The sequence below is a fragment of the Heptranchias perlo genome, chromosome 15 (assembly GCF_035084215.1).
Source record: "Heptranchias perlo isolate sHepPer1 chromosome 15, sHepPer1.hap1, whole genome shotgun sequence".
NCBI classification, from domain to species: domain Eukaryota; kingdom Metazoa; phylum Chordata; class Chondrichthyes; order Hexanchiformes; family Hexanchidae; genus Heptranchias; species Heptranchias perlo.
The window spans coordinates 38,868,888-38,889,475 of record NC_090339.1 but is presented as its reverse complement, the minus strand read 5'-3'; the positions used below and the strand labels follow the sequence as shown (position 1 = coordinate 38,889,475).

At 42.5% G+C, this 20,588-nt stretch overlaps 1 protein-coding gene across 2 annotated transcripts in view; it reads right to left on the bottom strand.

The window, feature by feature from the left end:
* Positions 1 to 20,588, bottom strand: part of LOC137333025 (CMRF35-like molecule 3) — an 86,535-nt gene that overhangs the window by 48,369 nt on the left and 17,578 nt on the right. Inside the window, exon 2 of one of the 2 annotated variants that reach the window (XM_067997107.1) lies at positions 17,762 to 17,873. In XM_067997107.1, the coding sequence (XP_067853208.1) occupies positions 17,762 to 17,777 (16 nt within the window). In that variant the 5' untranslated portion in view covers positions 17,778 to 17,873. Of the gene's footprint in view, positions 1 to 2,471; positions 2,532 to 17,761; positions 17,874 to 20,588 lie in introns of those variants that run through there. The other variant, XM_067997106.1, reaches the window with a different exon arrangement.

Below are 20,588 nucleotides of genomic sequence, written 5' to 3'. Positions count from 1 at the left end.
AAACTCCAGTAGGTTTGTCAAACATGATTTCCCTTTCATAAATCCATGTTGACTTTGTCTAATCCCATTGATATTTTCTAAATGTCCTGTTATCACATCCTTTATAATAGACTCTAGCATTTTCCCTACTACTGATGTTAGGCTAACTGGTCTGTGGTTCCCTGTTTTCTCTCTCCCTCCTTTTTTAAATAGTGAGGTTACATTTGCCACCCTCCAATCCGCAGGAACTGTTCCATAATCTATAGAATTTTGGAAGATTTGCGCCAGACAAGTGCCAGGCAATGACCATCTCCAACAAGAGAGAGTCTAACCACCTCCCCTTGACATTCAACAGCATTATCATCGCCGAATCCCCCACCATCAACATCCTGGGGGTTACCATTGACCAGAAACTTAACTGGACCAGCCATATAAATACTGTGGTTACAAGAGCAGGTCAGAGGCTGGGTATTCTGTGGAGAGTGACTCACCTCCTGACTCCCCAAAGCCTTTCCACCATCTACAAAGCACAAGTCAGGAGTGTGATGGAATACTCTCCACTTGTCTGGATGTGTGCAGCTCCAAAAACACTCAAGAAGCTCGACACCATCCAGGACAAAGCAGCCCGCTTGATTAGCACCCCATCCACCACCCTAAACATTCACTCCCTTCACCACCGGCACACCATGGTTGCAGTGTGTACCATCTACGGGATGCATTGTAGCAACTCGCCAAGGCTTCTTCGACAGCACCTCCCAAATCTGCAACCTCTACTACCTAGAAGGACAAGAGCAGTAGGCACATGGGAACAACACCACCTGCACGTTCCCCTCCAAGACACACACCATCCCGACTTGGAAATATGTCGCTGTTCCTTCATCGTCGCTGGGTCAAAATCCTGGAACTCCCTACCTAACAGCACTGTGGGAGAACCTTCACCACACGGACTGCAGCGGTTCAAGAAGGTGGCTCATCACCACCTTCTCAAGGGCAATTAGGGATGGGCAATAAATGCTGGCCTTGCTAGCAACGCCCACATCCCATGAATGAATAAAAAAAATAACTTCTCCTTAATGTGCACAGTTCTAGCTCCAGGTAAAGAACAAGCCCTACCACATAAAATGTCCATGTTTAAAACGAGTAGTCGCTTATATCAGCGATAAAGGGATAATCATTATCAATTTGTAGTAACGTCAATTTCAAAGTTGCCGCTCATAGCATTTTAGGTGCTCTGTTTATTTCGGGCAGAAACAGCTGTACGTACCAGTTCTGACGAAAGGTCTTCGACCTGAAACATTAACTCTGTTTCTTTCTCCACAACTGCTGCCTGACTTGCTGAGCTTCTCCAGCATTTTCTGTTTTTATTTGAGATTTCCAGCATCCGCAGCATTTTGCTTTTGTACTTACTCACTGATTAGCACCTCGTTAAGATGCACTGAATTCTAGAATCAAGATCTTGTTCAATAAGACAAACTGTCTTCAAATTAAGAGGCTATTCCACAAATAACCCGGAGATCCTCCATTGGTATTACTGTCAAGAATAGGGATGATCTCCCAGAGCTACCAAACAGAATATGGTATCAATGAATGGTGAGGTGAAGTTAGGTGAAGTGAGGTGAGTTAAAGCGAAGTACGGTGAGTTGTGGTGACAAAGCAAAGTAAGGTGAGGTCAGGTGAAGTGATGTGAGACAAAGCAAAGTAAGGTGAAGTGAGGTGAGGAGAGGCAAGGTGAGGTGACAATGCAAAGTAAGGTGAGATGAGGTGAGAAAAGTTGAAGTGAGGTGAGGTAAGATGAGGTGAGGTGAGAATTCATAGAAATTACAGGAGCAGGAAAGTTTCTTTGTCATACAATGATTTTAATAATCACAGTGAAGTAAACACACAATGCACCATCCTGAAGGTGCTGACTTCTGTTGCGGAATACCATCACAAGCACCTTCCACCTACCACTGCATTGCCCAAGTGATCATTCAAGTATGAGCTCAGGCAGAGAGCGTCAACAGGTTATTCAACATTAGGATCATCACAGCCAAACCCAATTCTGTTCACACCTGATATGGACTTATGTGAACCTTCCAGCATAAGTCACTGGAAAGCAATCAGGAGTGGGAACTCTGACTGATTTTCCCCTCCCTAGCCAAGGAGCACTGAGGCTAATCATTGTGTCCCTACTGCTGACAGCTAAATCAGTATAGACTGATGAAACCTGGGACCTTGTGGTCTCTATGGCTCAGTACTACACTCTTGGCTTTACCTCAAGAGCCATCGCATGAGCTGGGAGTGATATTTTCAGACATATTACTGTTATTTTCAGTTCTATAATGTATATCCATTTCAGACAATTAAAAATAATTTAATTTGTAGACTGATTTAACTTTGATTATATCATTGAAAATACTGGGACAAAAACAATAGTTCACATACATAAATATTTCGTGATCAAACTTAATGGACATTTTTTAGCCGAGGAGAAAGATAAAGTTAACACTTACTGAGATCCAGGAACAAAATCAAAACCAACATTGAACATACTTGCTTCTCCATGTTGCAACTAACTCTATTAAGTCAGTTGGGATTGCCTTTAAGGTTTGGCAGTTGAGAAATACTTCCTTTTTCCTTCAAGTTAACCCTTGTACACCAATACATTAACATTATGATAATTTCCCTCTCATTTGGGCTAGAGGATTGCAAATGTTACACCCTGTTCAAAAAAGGGGAGAGTGATAAACCTGGCAATTACAGGCCAGTCAGCCTAACATCGGTGGTGGAGAAACTTTTAGAGACAATAATCCGGGACAAAATTAACTGGCACTTGGAAAAGTATGGGCAAATAAATGAAAGTCACCAAGGATTTGTTAAAGGAAAATCATGCTTGACTAACATGATTGAGTCCTTTGATGAAGTAACGGAGAGGGTTGATGAGGGTAGTGCAATTGATGTTGTGTATATGGACTTTCAAAAGGCATTTGATAAAATATCACATAATGGACTTGTTAGCAAAATTAAAGCCCATGGGATTGAAGGGACAGTGGCAGCGTGGATACAAAACTGGCTAGGGGATAGAAAGCAGAGAGTAGTGGTGAACAGTTGTTTTTCAGACTGGAGGGAAGTATACAGTGGTGTTCCCCAGGGGTCGGTGTTAGGACCACTAATCTTTTTGATATATATTAATGACCTGGACTAGGGTATAAAGGGTATAATTTCAAAGTTTGCAGATGACACGAAACTGGGAAATGTAGTAAACAATGTGGAGGATAGTAACAGACTTCAGGACGACATGGACAGACTGGTGAAATAGGCAGACGCATGGCAGATGAAATTTAATGCAGAGAAATATGAAGTGATGCATTTTGGTACGAAGAATGAGGAGAGGCAATATAAACTAAATGGTACAATTTTAAAGGGGGTGCACATACACAAATCTTTGAAGGATAAATTGAGAAGGCTGTTAAAAAGCATATGGGATCCAGGGCTCTATTAACTGGGACATAGAATACAAAAGCAAGGAAGTTATGTTAAACCTTTATAAAACAATGGTTAGGCCTCAGCTGAAGTACTGTGTTCAATTCTAGGCACCATACTTTAGAAAGGATGTCAAGGCCTTAGAAAGGGTGCAGAGAGATTTACTAGAATGGTACCAGGGATGAGGGACTTCAGTTATGTGGAGAGACTGGAGAAGCTGGGGTTGTTCTCCTTAGAACAGGGAAGGTTAAGGGGAGATTTGATAAAGGTGTTCAAGATCATGAATGGTTTTGATAGAGTAAATAAAGAGAAACTGTTTCCAGTGGTAGAAGGGCCGGTAACCAGAGGACACAGATTTAAGGAGATCAGCAAAAGAGCCAGAGGCGATATGAGGAAACATTTTTTAATGCAGTGAGTTGTAATGACCTGGAATGCACTGCCCGATAGGGTGGTGGAAGCAGGTTCAACGGTAACTTTCAAAAGGGAATTATATAAATACTTGAAGGGAAAAAATTTACAGGGCTATGGGGAAAGAGCAGGGGAATGGGCCTAATTCGATAGCTCTTTCAAAGAGCCGGCACAGGCATGATGGGCCGAAAGGCCTCCTCCTGTACCTGCTATGATACTATGATTTGTTATTTATATTAACAATAAGGTATATCTTCTGCAGTTCACTGGTGGGCACAAGCATAAAGCAAAAAATTTTACTTTTAAACTAAAATTAATGAGTAGCAGAAAATATAGGGTTGATTCAGCAATATAAATACAACTAACCATTCAGACAGCGCACCTCACTGAGTCCAGCCAGCAGCCTGAGCTCTGGATTTGTGAGTCGCCAAAATTTTTCAACTTTTTGGAGGCCATATAAAAAGCAATTAAGAGCCTCAATTTAATTTAATTAGTCATAAGTCACTAATTTTTCCACCTGCTCACCCATATAAAACAGGAGCAGCAGGGATTTGCTGCTCAGGCTTTCGGGAATTTCATTCTTAATGATGTGCTTGACTGTTTCTTACTGCATCTGAAGCTGTAGGCTTTTTTTTGGCTCTTTTGATATCTGTATCTGCATTGTCCTCAGTACATAACTAACTACCTACTGTTGTATGGTGCTTCTTTGCATTGCTAGACTATTCTCCACAATCTTTTTCCCACAACAATGTTGCTGAAAAGTGCCATTTCACTTGTAGCAAACATAGAAATTTCTTTGAGCATTTCTATGGCAGTCTTGGATTTGGGGAAGGCAGAGGAATTTATGTCAAGAAGAAAGGCAGGTACCTCAGGCGTTTGGTGCTCTCTTCCCAGCAGCCGCATATTAAGACGTGGACACATCTACAGGAATACATATGAAGAGACCTGCCTTCATCGTCTGTAATTCACGAATGAAGCAGTTATGCCATTTCCTTGAATGTGATCTCCAGACAAGTTCTATCACAGGGACAGCTCTGCCCATGACTGTGAAGGTGATCACAGCATTAAATTTCCATGCTACCAGCTCCTTCGAAGCCACCATCAAAGACATTTACCAGGTCAGTTAGTCCTTTGTGCATCAAAAAGACGGTAAAAATTTGTTTCCCCATGAAAAGGAGGTAACAGCATTTTTACCAGTTAGTAGGTTTCTCAAAAAGTGCAGGGATTCATTGATACATACAAGCAACAACAAAAACTTGCATTTAGATTTAACACAGGAGTGATTATCAAACAACATTTGACACCTCGCCACATAAGAAGATATTAGGACAGGTCAAAGAGGTAGGTTTTAAGGAGCATCTTAAAGGAGGAGAGAGTTAGAGAGGCGGGAGGCTTAAGGAGGGAATTCCAGAGATTAGGGCCTAGGCAGCTGAAGGCACGGTCGCCAATGATGGAGTGGTTAAAATTAGGGATGCACAAGAGACCAGAATTGGAGGAGCTCAGAGATCTCAGAGGATTGTAGGGTTAGAGGAGGCTACAGAGGTAGGGAGGGGCGAGGTCATGGAGGGATTTGAAAACATGGATGAGAATTTTAAAATCGAGGTGTTCCTGGACCGGGGGCCAATTTAGGTCAGCGAGCACAGGGGTGATGGGTAAGGATAGACAATTAGGCCAATCAAGTCCATTCCACTCAGTCAATGGCGCAATGTCGCACACCACTCACCCACTCCCTAACCACGCTACCTCTGGAAAGACAAAATGGGTGAGTAATGCTCACCTATTCTTAGCGGCTCACCACCATCTTCTCAAGGGCAATTAGGGATGGGCAATAAATGCTGGCCTTGCCAGCAATGCCCACATCCCATGAACGAATAAAAAAAAAGCTTGAACCCTCCTTACCTACAGATCTATCACAGCAATGGGGAGGTTGTGCAGAGGATGAGGAAGATGATGAAAATGTAGAGCAGCAGCAAGAGAAATGAAAATTCTATGAGGGTGATAAAGCCAATGAGAATCATGATAAATGGGGAGCAGAGTGAAGGTCAAGCCCACCCATGAGTTTCTGGACCGATATCCTGCTCAGCATTCTTCTGTCCCAACTCAATTAATCTCGCCTCTGCACCACTTGCTTTTTTGCTCCATCATATCAGCTCAGATACTTTCACCTGGCAGGAATTGAATAGTGTTAGTGAGAATGTGACACCAAGTGATTCTCAGAGCACGAGGGAGCCAGAGGAGCTTGGAGTGGGTGAGCATGTGCCATCAGTGGAGGCCAAGGAGAAAAATGCTGATGGCTCAGGAGTTGTGGGACCCAAAACTCGTAGGTACTCACCTGGAAAGAAGGATTGTAAACAATTTTACAACACCAAGTTATAGTCCAACAAATTTATTTTAAATTCCACATCATGGAAAGAAGGATGTTCGAGGAACACGGTACCTACGGTCAGTGACCGTACGGCTCTACGGTCACTGGCTGAGGCTGCCAGCACCTGCTGAACCAAACCCCAGCAAAAATCAGTGCCTTTGGGAGAGGAGAAAATTAGAGAAAAAACAGTATGACTTCATTTGTAACACTTGATGAACAGTCAACTGCAAATCATTTACACATTTGTGACATAGCTGCTACACATCTGCAACACTGTACGAACCCTCTACTTTATAGCAAATTAAATGTTTTACCTTCAAAAATAATTTTAATAAGTGCTATAAGTGCTATGATTTTCCTTCAAGTATTCTATCTACTTATTCATATCACTGCTGGAAGGAGTTTATATGACATATTACAACATACGTTACCTCTACTTGTGAGTGAGAAAGGCTTAAAATGTATAACAGTGATATATAAATCAATAGCATTTTTTTATGAAATGAAAAAAGATGCATTGTAACCAAACAGCTGAGGAAAGTCATCATGGCCCATAATTTGCTGTCAAAATAACGGCGAGGCTAATGGCGCTCACCGTTATTTATGTGCAAATGCGACAGAAACTTCAAGTGAGGGGCAGGCATGCCATTAAATGCAGAAATCCAAATATTGCTGTCAGAGTTGCTCCACTCCACCGTTAGCTTCGCGAAAACAGCATCCCGCTATCTGGCTCACCATTGAAATATATTGAATGGCGTGAAGTTGCTGTACTTCTGTGGTAGATAGGAACTAAACTCACTACAGAATGTTAGAGTTGGTCTGAAGTGACACAAGGACCTGTTTTGAAGTCATTTATGGTCTGCGCATATTTTATTAGTCTGGATTCACTGTCAGATTCTTTTAATGATGTGCTAAGTGTCAATTACTGTCAATGAACCCCTTGGGCACTGAAAATTAACTATTACAAGTATGGAGTCTCATTCCTTCAGGTTTTAATTGTTACTGGATAATTAAAAAATTTTAAATTAATTTTTTTTAACTTTTCCTTTCTATCTCTTTTTTCTCTCTCTCTTAATTCAATCTTTCTTTCCCTCTCTTTATCTCTCTTTCTGTACCTGATTTGACATTGAATTCACCGACTCTAATTTACACTTCCTTCTCAGTCCTTACACTGTTAACCAATCCAATTGATAATTGTGAAATTAAGAAGATACACAGTTGCTTACCCTGTTCACTCAGGTCCCAGATGCCCTGTTTTCCTCGCTGCAACATTATCAGCTCGCACTTTCAGCAACTTGGCAAGCAAAATATCATTAAGATATACGGGCAAGGGTAAGTCTAATGGCGGACGCCATTTGTTGCCCTGGTACAGCAAATTATGGGCCAATATTGCATCGCTTTTGTGTCATTGCTATTTTTATGTCAGTGAAGATATTTCTGATCATACAGCAAAGAAATAAGTTTCAGTCCATTCAATCCACCCCCTTCTCCCAATGCACCACATCATACAAGGGGGCAGAAGTTATGCTGCAGCGATACAAAACCCTGGTTAGACCGCACCTGGAGTACTGTGAGCAGTTCTGGGCACCGCACCTTCGGAAGGACATATTGGCCTTGGAGGGAGTGCAGCGTAGGTTTACTAGAATGATACCAGGACTTCAAGGGTTAAGTTACGAGGAGAGATTTCACAAATTGGGGTTGTAATCTCTGGCGTTTCGAAGGTTAAGGGGTGATCTGATCAAAGTTTATAAGATATTAAGGGGAACAGATAGGGTGGATAGAGAGAAACTATTTCTGCTGGTTGGGGATTTTAGGTGTAGGGGGCACAGTCTAAAAATTAGAGCCAGACCTTTCAGGAGCGAGATTAGAAAACATTTCTACACACAAAGGGTTGTAGAAGTTTGGAACTCTCTTCCGCAAACGGCAATTGATACTAGCTCAATTGCTATATTTAAATCTGAGATAGATAGCTTTTTGGCAACCAAAGGTATTAAGGGATATGGGCCAAAGGCAGGTATATGGAGTTAGATCACAGATCAGCCATGATCTTATCAAATGGCGGAGCAGGCACAAGGGGCTGAATGGTCAACTCCTGTTCCTATGTTCCTATATATGATGCTGAGCCACATAGACCATTAAACTCTCAGGTTCAATCTCCATTTATGCTGAGTTAGCTAATTTCACCTAGAATTACTACAGTAAGCTTCCGTTTCTCTGGGCTAGAAATGGGAAAGAAAATTAGGGTTCCTGCTCCTGATTGCAATCCAGCGACCCCCTACTTGAAGTGTGCATTGTGGATATTAGGTGAGTACAGGATTGGACTCAAAACACAGCTGTAATTACTGTATACTCAAACAGCCTGCTGGTACACAGTGTCCATGCTATTTTGGTCTCAGCTGATATCCTTCATTTTTTTGCCTCGTAGTAGGAAATCTGGTTGTGCAACCTTCCAACTGGTGCAGATCAGATGACATTATGTAACTATATATAAGTGGAACTAGTCATTTAAGCTCGCCTGTTGTGAGAAAAAGTGGTCTTGCAAAATATGTGGTTTCTCATCCAAAGGACAGTGCATGAGGTGACCCAGGAAATTAGCTTTCAAAAATTAACATACTGTAATTTATCACTGGTAATCCAACCCAATACTATGGTAAAAACAAGCCCACTTAAAACATATGAAAAAGAGCTACTAAAAGAGCAAATTAGCAAACCTTTCAAGGAAATGGGGTAGATTTTAACTTTCAATACTGATAGTAGTGAATACTGATAGTAGCCCATTATACACCTCACTCAATTTTTCTTTCCATTGGCTTCAATGGTACCCAGGGATTCATTTATTCTCAGGCAATCCAGAATACCTGCACTGTTCAGCCACAACAATGTGGCTGATAGGAGACCAGAGTGACCCACGACAGCCTTGACTGTTGACATCTTTTCAGAATCCAAGGACAGAGGCCGAAAACATGTTTAATGTGATCATAAGAACATAAGAAATAGAAGCAGGAGTAGACCATAAGGCCCCTCGAGCCTGCTCTGCCATTCAATAAGATCATGGCTGATCTTCGACCTCAACTCCACTTTCCTGCCCTCATGTCCAAAAATCTATCGATCTCAATCTTGAATATACTCAATGACTGAGCATCCATAGCACTCTGGGGTAGAGAATTCCAAAGATTCACAACTCCCTGAGTGAAGAAATTATTCCTCATCTCGGTCCAAAATAACCGACTTCTTATCTTGAGACTATGACCCCTACTTCTAGACTCACCAGCCAGGTGAAACAGCCTCTCAGCATCTACACTATCAAGCCCACTAAAAATTTTATACATTTCAATGAGATGACCTCTCATTCTTCTAAACTCCAGAGAAAATAAGCCCATTCTACTCAATCCCTCTCATCCCAGGAATCAATCTAGTGAACCTTCGTTGCACCCCCTCCAAGGCAAGTATATCCTTCCTTAGGTAAGGAAACCAAAACTGTACACAGTACTCCAGGTGTGGTCTCACCAGTGCCCTATATAATTACAGTAAGATGTCCTTACTCTTATACTCCAAACCCCTTGCAATAAAGATTAACATTTGCCTTCCTAATTGCTTGCTGTACCTGCATGTTAACTTTCTGTGATTCGTGTACAAGGAGACCCAAATCCCTCTGAGTATCAACATTTCTTAGTCTCTCACCTTTTAAAAAATATTATGCTTTTCTATTCTTCCTACCAAAGTGAATAATTTCACATATCCCCACGTCATACTCCATCTGCCACCTTCTTGCCCACTAGGATGCTACCGGGACTTGATGGTTTGACTTATAGGGAGAGGTTGGATAGACTGGGACTTTTTTCCCTGGAGAGTAGGAGGTTAAGGGGAGATCTTATAGAAGTCTATAAAATAATGAGGGGCATAGATAAGGTCGATAGTCAAAATCTTTTCCCAAAGGTAGGGGAGTCTATAACAAGGGGACATAGATTTAAGGTGAGAGGGGAGAGATACAAAAAGGTCCAGAGGGGCAATTTTTTCACTCAAAGGGTGGTGAGTGTCTGGAACGAGCTGCCAGAGGCAGTAGTAGAGGCGGGTACAATTTTGTCTTTTAAAACGCATTTGGATAGTTACATGGGTAAGATGGGTATAGAGGGATATGGGCCAAGTGCAGGCAATTGGGACTAGCTTAGTGGTATAAACTGGGCAACATGGACATGTTGGGCCGAAGGGCCTGTTTCCATGTTGTAAACTTCTATGACTCTATGACTCACTTAACCTGTCCATATCCTCTTCACATCCTTCTTACAGCTTACTTTCCCACCTAGCTTTGTTTCACCAGCAAACTTGGATTCATTACACTCAGTCCCCTCATCTAAGTCATTGATATATATTGTAAACAGCTGAGGCCCAAGCACTGATCCTTGCGGTGTCCCACTAATTACAACCTGCCAACCCAAAAATGACCCGTTTATTCCTACTCTCTGTTTTCTATCCATTAATCAATCCTCAATCCATGCTAATATATTACCCTCAATCCCAGAAGCCCTAATCTTGTGTAACAACTTCTTGCATGGCCCCTTATCGAATGTCTTTTGAAAATCCAAATATAATAAATCCATTGGTTCTCCCTTATCTTCCCTGCTAGTTACACCCTCAAAAAACTCTAATAGATTTGTCAAACACGATTTCCCTTTCATAAATCCGTGCTGACTCTGTCTAATCATGTTATGATTTTCTAAGTGCACTGTTACAATGTCCTTAATGATAGATCCTAGCATTTTCCCGACTACTGATGTCAGGCTAACTGGCCTATAGTTCCCTGTTTTCTCTCACCCTCCTTTCTTGAATAGCCGTGTTACATTTGCCAACTTCCAATCCGCGGGGATTGGAGCTGATTTTAACATTTGGCACAAAATGGGTTGTCAACGGGCAGAGCGCACCTACTGCCGCTGCTGTGAGGCCCGAGCCATTTTGAGGCCAGGGCCTCATTTACATAGATCTGGGAACCTGAGCAGGGAGTCAGAAGGGAGTAAAGTTGAGAGCAGCAAGAGAGGGGAAGACCCAGGGGAAATTTACAATACAAATAATACAAACAATTGTTCAAGAACAAGTGAAAGGGAAAAGCGTAGAGCAGCAGAAAGAAAGTGTACTTTAGACACGACAGATAAAGTGAAAACAAGAAGGTGTAAGGCGATTAACCCAGCATCAAAGCTGAAAGTCAGGCTAGGGTGTGTGGCCCAACTAAGAGTTCTATATACAAATACACGGAGTATAAGGAATGAATTAAATGAACTACAGGTTTAAATTCAAATTGGAGGGTATGACATGAAAGCTATTACTGAGACATGGCTGCAGGATGGTCAGGATTGGGAACTAAACATACCAGGTTATAAGGTCTACAGGAGAGATAGGGAAAATGGAAGAGGGGGAGGAGTAGCCTTAATGATTAGAGATGAAATCACTTCAATGATAAAGGAGGCTATAACGAGAGGTAAGCAGCCAACAGAGACCTTATGGGTTGAATTGAGAAATAGGAAAGGATCTAAGACTATAGTGGGAATTGTGTATAGGACCCCTGGCAGCAGCTCTGAAGTGCTAGATTGTATAAATGCAGAGATTAGACAAACGTGTAACAAAGGCATAGTGGTCTTAATGGGGGACTTTAACCTTCACATAGATTGGGAAAAGCAGACCAGCAACTGTCAGAAAGGTAGTGAATTTCTTGAGTGTGTCCAGGATAGTTTTCTACAGCAGTATGTCCTAGAGGCAACAAGGGGGCAAGCCATACTAGATTTAGTAATGAGTAATGAACCAGATTTAGTTAACGGCTTAACTGTAGGCGAACATCTATCCAATGGCGATCATAACATGATCGAGTTCAATGTAGTGTTTGAAAGGGAAAAAAGTGAGTCAGCTGCTAAGATTCTAGCCTTGGGTAAGGCCGACTTCAATGGGATGAGACAGAGACTGTCCACAATAAACTGGGCAAATCTGTTAATGGGTAAAACGACTGATGATCAGTGGGAAATGTTTAAAGAAACATTTAACGTGATACAGAATCGGTTTATACCTGAGGGGCAAGAACTCTACTTGCCAAGAGGTAAGGGACAGTATAAGACATAAGGAAAGGGCATACAAAAAGGCAAAAAATGGCACAGATCCTGGTGAATGGGAAAGATACAAAGATCAACAAAGGATCACAAAACAGATAGTAAGAGCTACAAAAAGAGAGTATGAAAGGAAACTTGCAAGGGATATCAAAACCAATACGAAGAACTTTTATAGTTATATTAGGAAAAAGAGGGTGGTCAGGAGCAGTGTTGGCCTCTTAAAAACTGAAAGTGGGGATATTGTCATTGACAATGGGGAAATGGCGGACATGTTGAACCATTACTTTGCGTCAGTATTTACAGTCGAAAAAGAGGATAGCATGCCGGAAATCCCAAGAAAACTAATATTGAATCGGGGACAGGGACTCGATAAAATTAACATAAGTAAAACAACAGTAATGAAGAAAATAATAGCACTAAAGAGTGACAAATCCCCAGGACCAGATGGTTTCCATCCCAGGGTTTTAAAGGAAGTTGGTGAGCACATTGCAGATGCCCTAACTATAACGTTTCGAAGTTCTCTAGATTCAGGAACTGTCCCTCTAGATTGAAAAATTGCACGTCACTCCGCTTTTTAAGAAAGGAGAGAGAGGGAAACCAGGGAATTATAGATCTGTTAGCCTAACATCTGTTGTGGGGAAAATGCTGGAGTCTATAATTAAGGATAGGGTGACTGAACACCTTGAGAATTTTCAGTTAATCAGAGAGAGCCAAGCATGGATTTCTGAAAGGTAGGTCATGCCTGACAAACCTGATTGAATTTTTTGAAGAGGTGACTAAAGTAGTGGACAGGGGAATGTCAATGGATGTTATTTATATGGACTTTCAGAAGGCATTTGATAAGGTCCCACATAAGAGACTGTTAGCTAAGATGGAAGCCCATGGAATCGAGGGAAAAGTACGGACTTGGTTAGGAAGTTGGCTGAGCGAAAGGCGACAGAGAGTAGGAATAATGGGTAGGTACTCACATTCGCAGGATGTGACCAGTGGAGTCCTGCAGGGATCCGTCTTGGGGCCTCAATTATTCACAATATTTATTAACGACTTAGATGAAGGCATAGAAAGTCTGATATCTAAGTTTGCCGATGACACAAAGATTGGTGGCATTGTAAGCAGTGTAGATGAAAACATAAAATTACAAAGCGATATTGATAGATTAGGTGAATGGGCAAAACTGTGGCAAATGGAATTCAATGTAGACAAATGTGAGGTCATCCACTTTGGATCAAAAAAGGATAGAACAGGGTACTTTCTAAATGGTAAAAAGTTAAAAACAGTGGATGTCCAAAGGGACCTAGGGGTTCAGGTACATAGATCATTGAAGTGTCATGAACAGGTGCAGAAAATAATCAAGAAGGCTAATGGAATGCTGGCCTTTATATCTCGAGAACTAGAGTACAAGGGGACAGAAGTTATGCTGCAGCTATACAAAACCCTGGTTAGACCGCACCTGGAGTACTGTGAGCAGTTCTGGGCACTGCACCTTCGGAAGGACATATTGGCCTTGGAGGGAGTGCAGCGTAGGTTTACTAGAATGATACCCGGACTTCAAGGGTTAAGTTATGAGGAGAGATAACACAAATTGGGCTTGTATTCTCTAGAGTTTTGAAGGTTATGGGGTGATCTGATCAAAGTTTATAAGATATTAAGGGGAACAGATAGGGTGGATAGAGAGAAACTATTTCCGCTGGTTGGGGATTCTAGGAGTAGGGGGCACAATCTAAAAATTAGAGCCAGACCTTTCAGGAGCGAGATTAGAAAACATTTCTACACACAAAGGGTTGTAGAAGTTTGGAACTCTCTTCCGCAAACGGCAATTGATACTAGCTCAATTGCTAAATTTAAATATGAGATAGATAGCTTTTTGGCAATCAAAGGTATTAAGGGATAGGGGCCTAAGGCGGGTATATGGAGTTAGATACAGATCAGCCATGATCTTATCAAATGGCGGAGCAGGCACGAGGGGCTGAATGGCCTACTCCTGTTCCTATGATGGAGCTTGATGGTGGGGATAGCAAGAAATCGTCTGGCTCCTACACTGAGCCAGCTGACAGTCCAGGCCTGGGGACGGTGGTGGTTAGACAATCCCAGGGAGGCCATGCAAAGGCCAGCAGAGGGTCAAAGTATTTTTGTTGGGCCGGGAGGAACATTTCTGCTCCTCCTGGCTCCACAGAAATAAAAGATCAAAATAGTTTTGGGCCATTTTTAAGACGCCTCTAGTGGTCCCTTTAAGAACCATTCGGGGGAATTAGGCTGCTCAATGCTATTAAAAATGGGCGGAACATGCGTGGCACACTGTCTACCCATTTGTACCTCAAAATTGCAATCGGTATCCCATGCACATAAGAGGACCCAAATTTGCATGGTAAAAATGGCCTTCCACCCGAGACAAGCAGGCAGTCCGGCCACCCATCTAAAGGCACCTAACAAGATGGCAGCGGCCAGGATGCCAGTGTAAACAGGGCATTAATGGCCCGATGCCATCTACCTGCCGCTATTTCCCATTTACGCCGAGCTTCACTATTAAAGTGAATCCCCTTGGGTGCTACCAAGATTATTGTGGAACAGACCATTCGAATTGTCAAGTCCCATTTCTGGTGCCTGGACATCAGCCTGGTCCCTGCAGTATAGTCCAGTAATGGTTTCCAGAATTGTAGTGGTTTACTGCATCCTGTATAATTTGCCCATTACCAAGGGTTTGTGCCTTCCAAGCCCAGAGGGTGAAGGGGAAGAAGAGACCAATCTCCTTGCTCAAAAGAAGAATCTAGATGGGCATAGGCACTCCATTAGGTAGATCATTACCAACCTCTTCCAATAAAGAAGGTGTATTGTCACCTGTGCCCACTCCTTGCAGCCCACAAGTTCTGAAAGGTGTGACTCTATTGTCCACAGCTCTGGAGGTGCCAGGCTGCTTGTCAGATTTTACCTTGAGATCATTAAAACACTTCTGGCACTTAATAACTGTGAGTTGTAGAGATGGCACTGAGCATCAAACTTTTTTTTTTACTTCAGAAAGCATGTTAAGCGGGGAGATGGAGAGGCAGAGACACAAATCCTTTTTCTGAGACATAACTCTCTGGATGCGAAAGAGCCTTTGTCTTCTGGCCCTTATCTCTGCCAGTTGTTTCCCCGGGCTGGAGAGTCTAGAACTAGGGGGCATAGTCTAAGGATAAAGAATCGGCCATTTAAGACTGAGATGAGGAGGAATTTCTTCATTCAGAGGGTTGTGAATCTTTGGAATTCTCTACCCAGGGTGCTGTGGATGCTCAGTCGTTGAGTATACTCAAGGCTGAGATAGATAGATTTTTGGACTCTCAGTGAATCAAGGGATATGGGGATCGGCGGGAAAGTGGATTTGAGGTCGAAGATCAGCCATGATCTTAATGAATGGCGGAGCAGGCTCGAGGGGCCATTTGGCCTACTCCTGCTCCTATTGCTAAAAAAAAAATCTCCACCAGAGCTTATAAAACCTTGGGCCCTTGGTCATTGCAGACCTCCCAGAGTATGTTCCCCCTTCTGCCATCGCTTTTCAATGTTCAGGTTCAGCTCCAGCTTTATTTCTCTTTCTTCCTCTTCTGAGTGACCTGTTGTGCTTCTGGTCATTTCAGCTCCAGCAGTCTTTTAACTGCTGCAGCCTGCCACAATTTCAATTTCACCCCCACTGTGTTTTTGTAGCCCCATTTCCAGTGCTTGTGTTTTTCCTCCCTCAAAACACATTCACAAATTCAGTAAACTAAACATCACCTTCCACCCACATAGAAACTGACAAATATAAATATAAAATTCTAAAATATTTTTATTATGTTCATCTACATACAAAATACTCCACACAATTAAATCAAATACACACATTATATAAAAATATCTACTCTACAAAGATTATGTACACACTCTGAAGTTCCATTAACATGGATACATTTTAATATACTATTTCATATTATTTCACATTAATTTATTTAAATCCCAAATCCTTTACACATATAACTACAATTATATAAAACCTCACAATATACAATTTCAAGTAATTTTTCAATTACATTCATCTTTTTGTACATATTCTTGATCATTTAATTTGTTTTACATTAATTTATTTTTAATTAAAATTCCCTTTATTCCCCAAAAATCTCAAATAAACCATTAGAATTATATATTCTCTACTACATCATCTAATCCTCCTCTTCTAATCAAACATATTGGGTTAAATTTTAAAGGGGAGCCGGGAAGAGGGCGGTGGGGAGGGGGATTCCTGATGGGAAACCCGGAAGTACGGGTTTCCCGGATGTCCTTACGGTTTTGGCGTAAGGACGTCTTTAATTTTTTTCCATAGGCTTCCCGCCCGACTGGCCGGCGGATTGACAGGCTGGCAGTCAGTCGGGCGGGAGACCAGCCAGGGAGCAGATGCCAGCTGGTAAGTCTTAGATGGGGGGGGGGGGGGGGGGGAGTCGGGGGACATCGGAGGGGGGGGGGAAGTCGGTAATCGGGGAGTTAATCATCAGAGATCAGGGGTCATCGGGAGGGTCAGTCATTGTGCGGCGGTCGGTCATCAGGGTCATCGGGAGGGGTCTGGGTTACGGGGGGAACAGTTATCGGGGGGGGTCAATCATCGGGGGGGTCTGGGGTCATCAGGTGGGGTCAGTCACGGGGGAGTCAGTCATCGGGGGACCATCATCGGTGGGGGCAGTTGTCTGGGGGGGGCCAGGGTCAAGGGAAGCAGTCATTGGGGGGGTTATCAGGGGCTCAGTCATGGGGGGTCGATGATCTTGGGGGGCAGAGATCGCGGGGTGGAGGTCAGAGATCGTGGGAGGGGGCTCGGAGATCGTGGGAGGGGGCTCGGAGATCGTGAGGGGGGTCGGAGATCGTGAGGGGGGTCGGAGATCGTGAGGGGGGGGTCGGATGTGGGGAGGGGGTCACCAATCGCACGTGTGGGATCACAGCAGGTAGGCTTGTTGGGCTTGGAGGAAATACTCCTGCTCCTCAGGGCCCACAAGCAGTGCAATAAAGGCTGCGCCTCCTCTTAAGTGGCGTGAAGCAGAAGGTCCAGGAACCCCGGCCACCATGAGTTAAAAATAAAAAACCTGTCAAAATGGAGGCCCACAGCCTCCTTAAAAGATTTAATTGACCGACCTGCCTTCTCGGAACGGGTTGGTCGCCTGCCTCTCGACCCGCCTCCGTTAAAACCGCGTCGGGTTTTACTTTTTTTATGATTTCTACCTTCCCACCCGCCCCCAACCCACCCGTTCATGGGGTTAAGATTTACCCCACTGTTCATCTTCCCATAAGCAATGTTACAACAGATCCACAACGCATTATATATTGAAAGTCTTATACCTGTGCGCACTTACTGTTGTGCAGCATGCGCTTCCAAAACATTTTTTTCCGTCATGGTTCTTGTGTCAGTCGTACTAGTGTTGCAGCATCTGTCACATTTTTGTGATAGTTTACAATTGATTTTACTTACCTCTTGGGCCCTGCATTACTAGATCTCTAAGGTCGGTGGTGCTGTTTCCTATTTATCTTTGAGACTTCCTGGATCCATCTCCGGCTTTGGTTTGCTTTGGTAAGCATCAGACCTTAGAAGTAAATTTTTTAAGTTTAGAAAAAATCATATTTAAATTTAAATCTTTTATTAACATTTCAACTTTCTTGTTTGTCACTCTCACCCACACTATTCCCGTCACCACTGAGGCCAAAATTGTGGCCTGCTCCTACTGCTTTCAGCTTCCCATGTCCCGCTCCTTTGCCCATCAGCCTACCCTGGCCTGTTCCCCCTGCCGCCAAGTTGCCTATTCCACTCACACTGTCATCAGCCTCCCCCCCACTGTTTTCAATTTGCTCCTTGCCACCTCAGGGTTTTTTTAAAATTAATTCATCGGATGTGGGCGTCGCTGGCAAGGCCAGCATTTATTGCCCATCCCTAATTGCCTTTGAGAAGGTGGTGGTGAGCTGCCTTCTTGAACCGCTGCAGTCCGTGAAGGTACTCCCACAGTGCTGTTAGGTAGGGAGTGCCACGATTTTGACCCAGCGACAATGAAGGAACGGCAATATATAGGGTTCAGGACTCAGATATTTTATTTCCAACTCCTGTCCCCATGACCTTTGTGCCTCAGGCCTTCCCATCACTGTGCTCCCTGCCACCTTGGAGCTTGACCACTTTATTTCCCAGTGACAGTCTTTGGGTTTGAAATCAACCACAAACATTTAACTTAAGGCCTGCAAAGATCTCTTTGAAACTTACGAACCAGAATGAGACCCTGCCTCAGTTATATCAGACCTGTGCTCTTATTCCCCAAGTATTGCCAAACTGCAGGAATCTACTAGTGAGCCAAACCTCACATTCCATACCCCAGTTCTGCCAAACACCTTCATTGTTGTGCCTAACCAGAGGACTTCCTACTTGATTGTCTTTGTATTATTATGATGTGGAGATGCCGGTGATGGACTGGGGTTGACAATTGTAAACAATTTTACAACACCAAATTATAGTCCAACGATTTTTATTTGAAATCTACAAGCTTTCGGAGGCTTCCTCCTTCCTCAGGTAAATGTCTGAGGAAGGAGGAAGCCTCCGAAAGCTTGTAGATTTCAAATAAAAATCGTTGGACTATAACTTGGTGTTGTAAAATTGTTTACAATTTGTATTATTAGACCTGCAATTGTCATTTTCATTTCAATTTCCCTATCCATCTAAGAACCCTTTTAGTTCTTGTCAGAATATATTTAATTTGCATCCTAATTATCTCCTGTTTGAAAGTTTCCTATTGTTTGTCCTCTGTTTTATCTGTCAATTTTTCTTTCTTCCTGTATTTTCAAGTAACAATTACTTCCTTTTAATTACTCCTTTTCTGTCACACTTTTAAGGTCTTATGAAAACAACCACTCCTCAGTGGCCAGTGAGGAGAACCTACCTATAAAACAAAGAAGTTGTAACAATCAAAACACTAAAATCACTGTTTGAAAAACAATGCCCCCTGTTTTTCACTCAGTAACTGATATTTATGTTGTCCAAAATAAGGTTTGTAACATATATGGGCATAAAAATCACAAATTTTTGAATAACATTATTAAATTTAACTACAAAGTTTTCTTTTGTTTCTTTGAATACTTTCATTAATGTTTTTACTTTAGCATCTCTCAAAAGCTTGGCCTTGGATTTGTATTTTTGCTCAGAGCTATGACTGTTAGCTGAAAGCAGAGCCTGCAATCTCAGCATGTGCAGTGTGCACAATTTCCTAGGATGTGTTATTAACATTTTATCAGCTCAACAGGCAAAATGCTTGTCTTCAACCTCCTACAGTATGATAAGTTTTTCTTGAAATAACTACGGAAAACTAAGAACAAATTTCAAAAGCTTTATTCAGGTAGAATTAATATTGAGTTTTTAAAACTAAAAATTGGCTGTATGTGAGAGGGAAACACAGAAACGTGCAAACATGACAAAATGTACTAATTACACACCTGGACTGCTTCTGTTTATCTTCAAATTGTAAAACCATATAACACTGAGGTCATTCATTTTTTTGCATGTTAACTTGTTAACTGAGCTTGTGAGGTTGGTAAAGACAGACAGTGAACTTCTAACGGAGTGAACTGCTAACAGAGTGAGAACTTTCAACTGGGAATTTGGTGAGCATGAGAATTAGGTGCAGAGGGGGAAGGAGGTGCTAAGTAATGTAAACCAAGGAACTATAAACTAATCAATCAACTCTTAAAACTTAAATTTTAAAGACTAAGTAATTACTAATAATTTCAAAATCCATTTACTATATATAATCTAGATCTCAAGTGATTCTATTAGTCCTAGAAATTACTGATAATAATAAAAAAAAACTAGAAATGGCAGTACTGTAATGTGTCTCAGGACTGTAATGTGTGGGAGTTTGTGGACAGCGAGACGGTCCCAGATTGCCACATCTGCAGGAAATGTCTCTGGCTTGAGACACTCCAGCTCAGAGTCTTTGAGCTGGAGTGCGAGTTAGAGACACTCCGACACATACGGGAGGGGGAAGAATATCTAGATAGTTTTTCCAGAGTACAGTCACACCTCAAGAGGAAAGCACAGGTGCAAGAAGGGGAAAGTGTAACTGTCACTCAGCAGGGTAATGGGAACTTAGGAGGCAGAGAAGGAGGTCCCGCAGACACTAGTCCTATCCAACAGGTGCAAGGTACTTGATACCTGTGAGGATAAGGATGAAAGCTGCAGGGAGGATTTCCAGAATACTAAGGGAACCTGGAGCATGAGGCAGTCCAAGGGGGGTGGAGGGGGAGGTGGAATGGAGGGGGAGGAC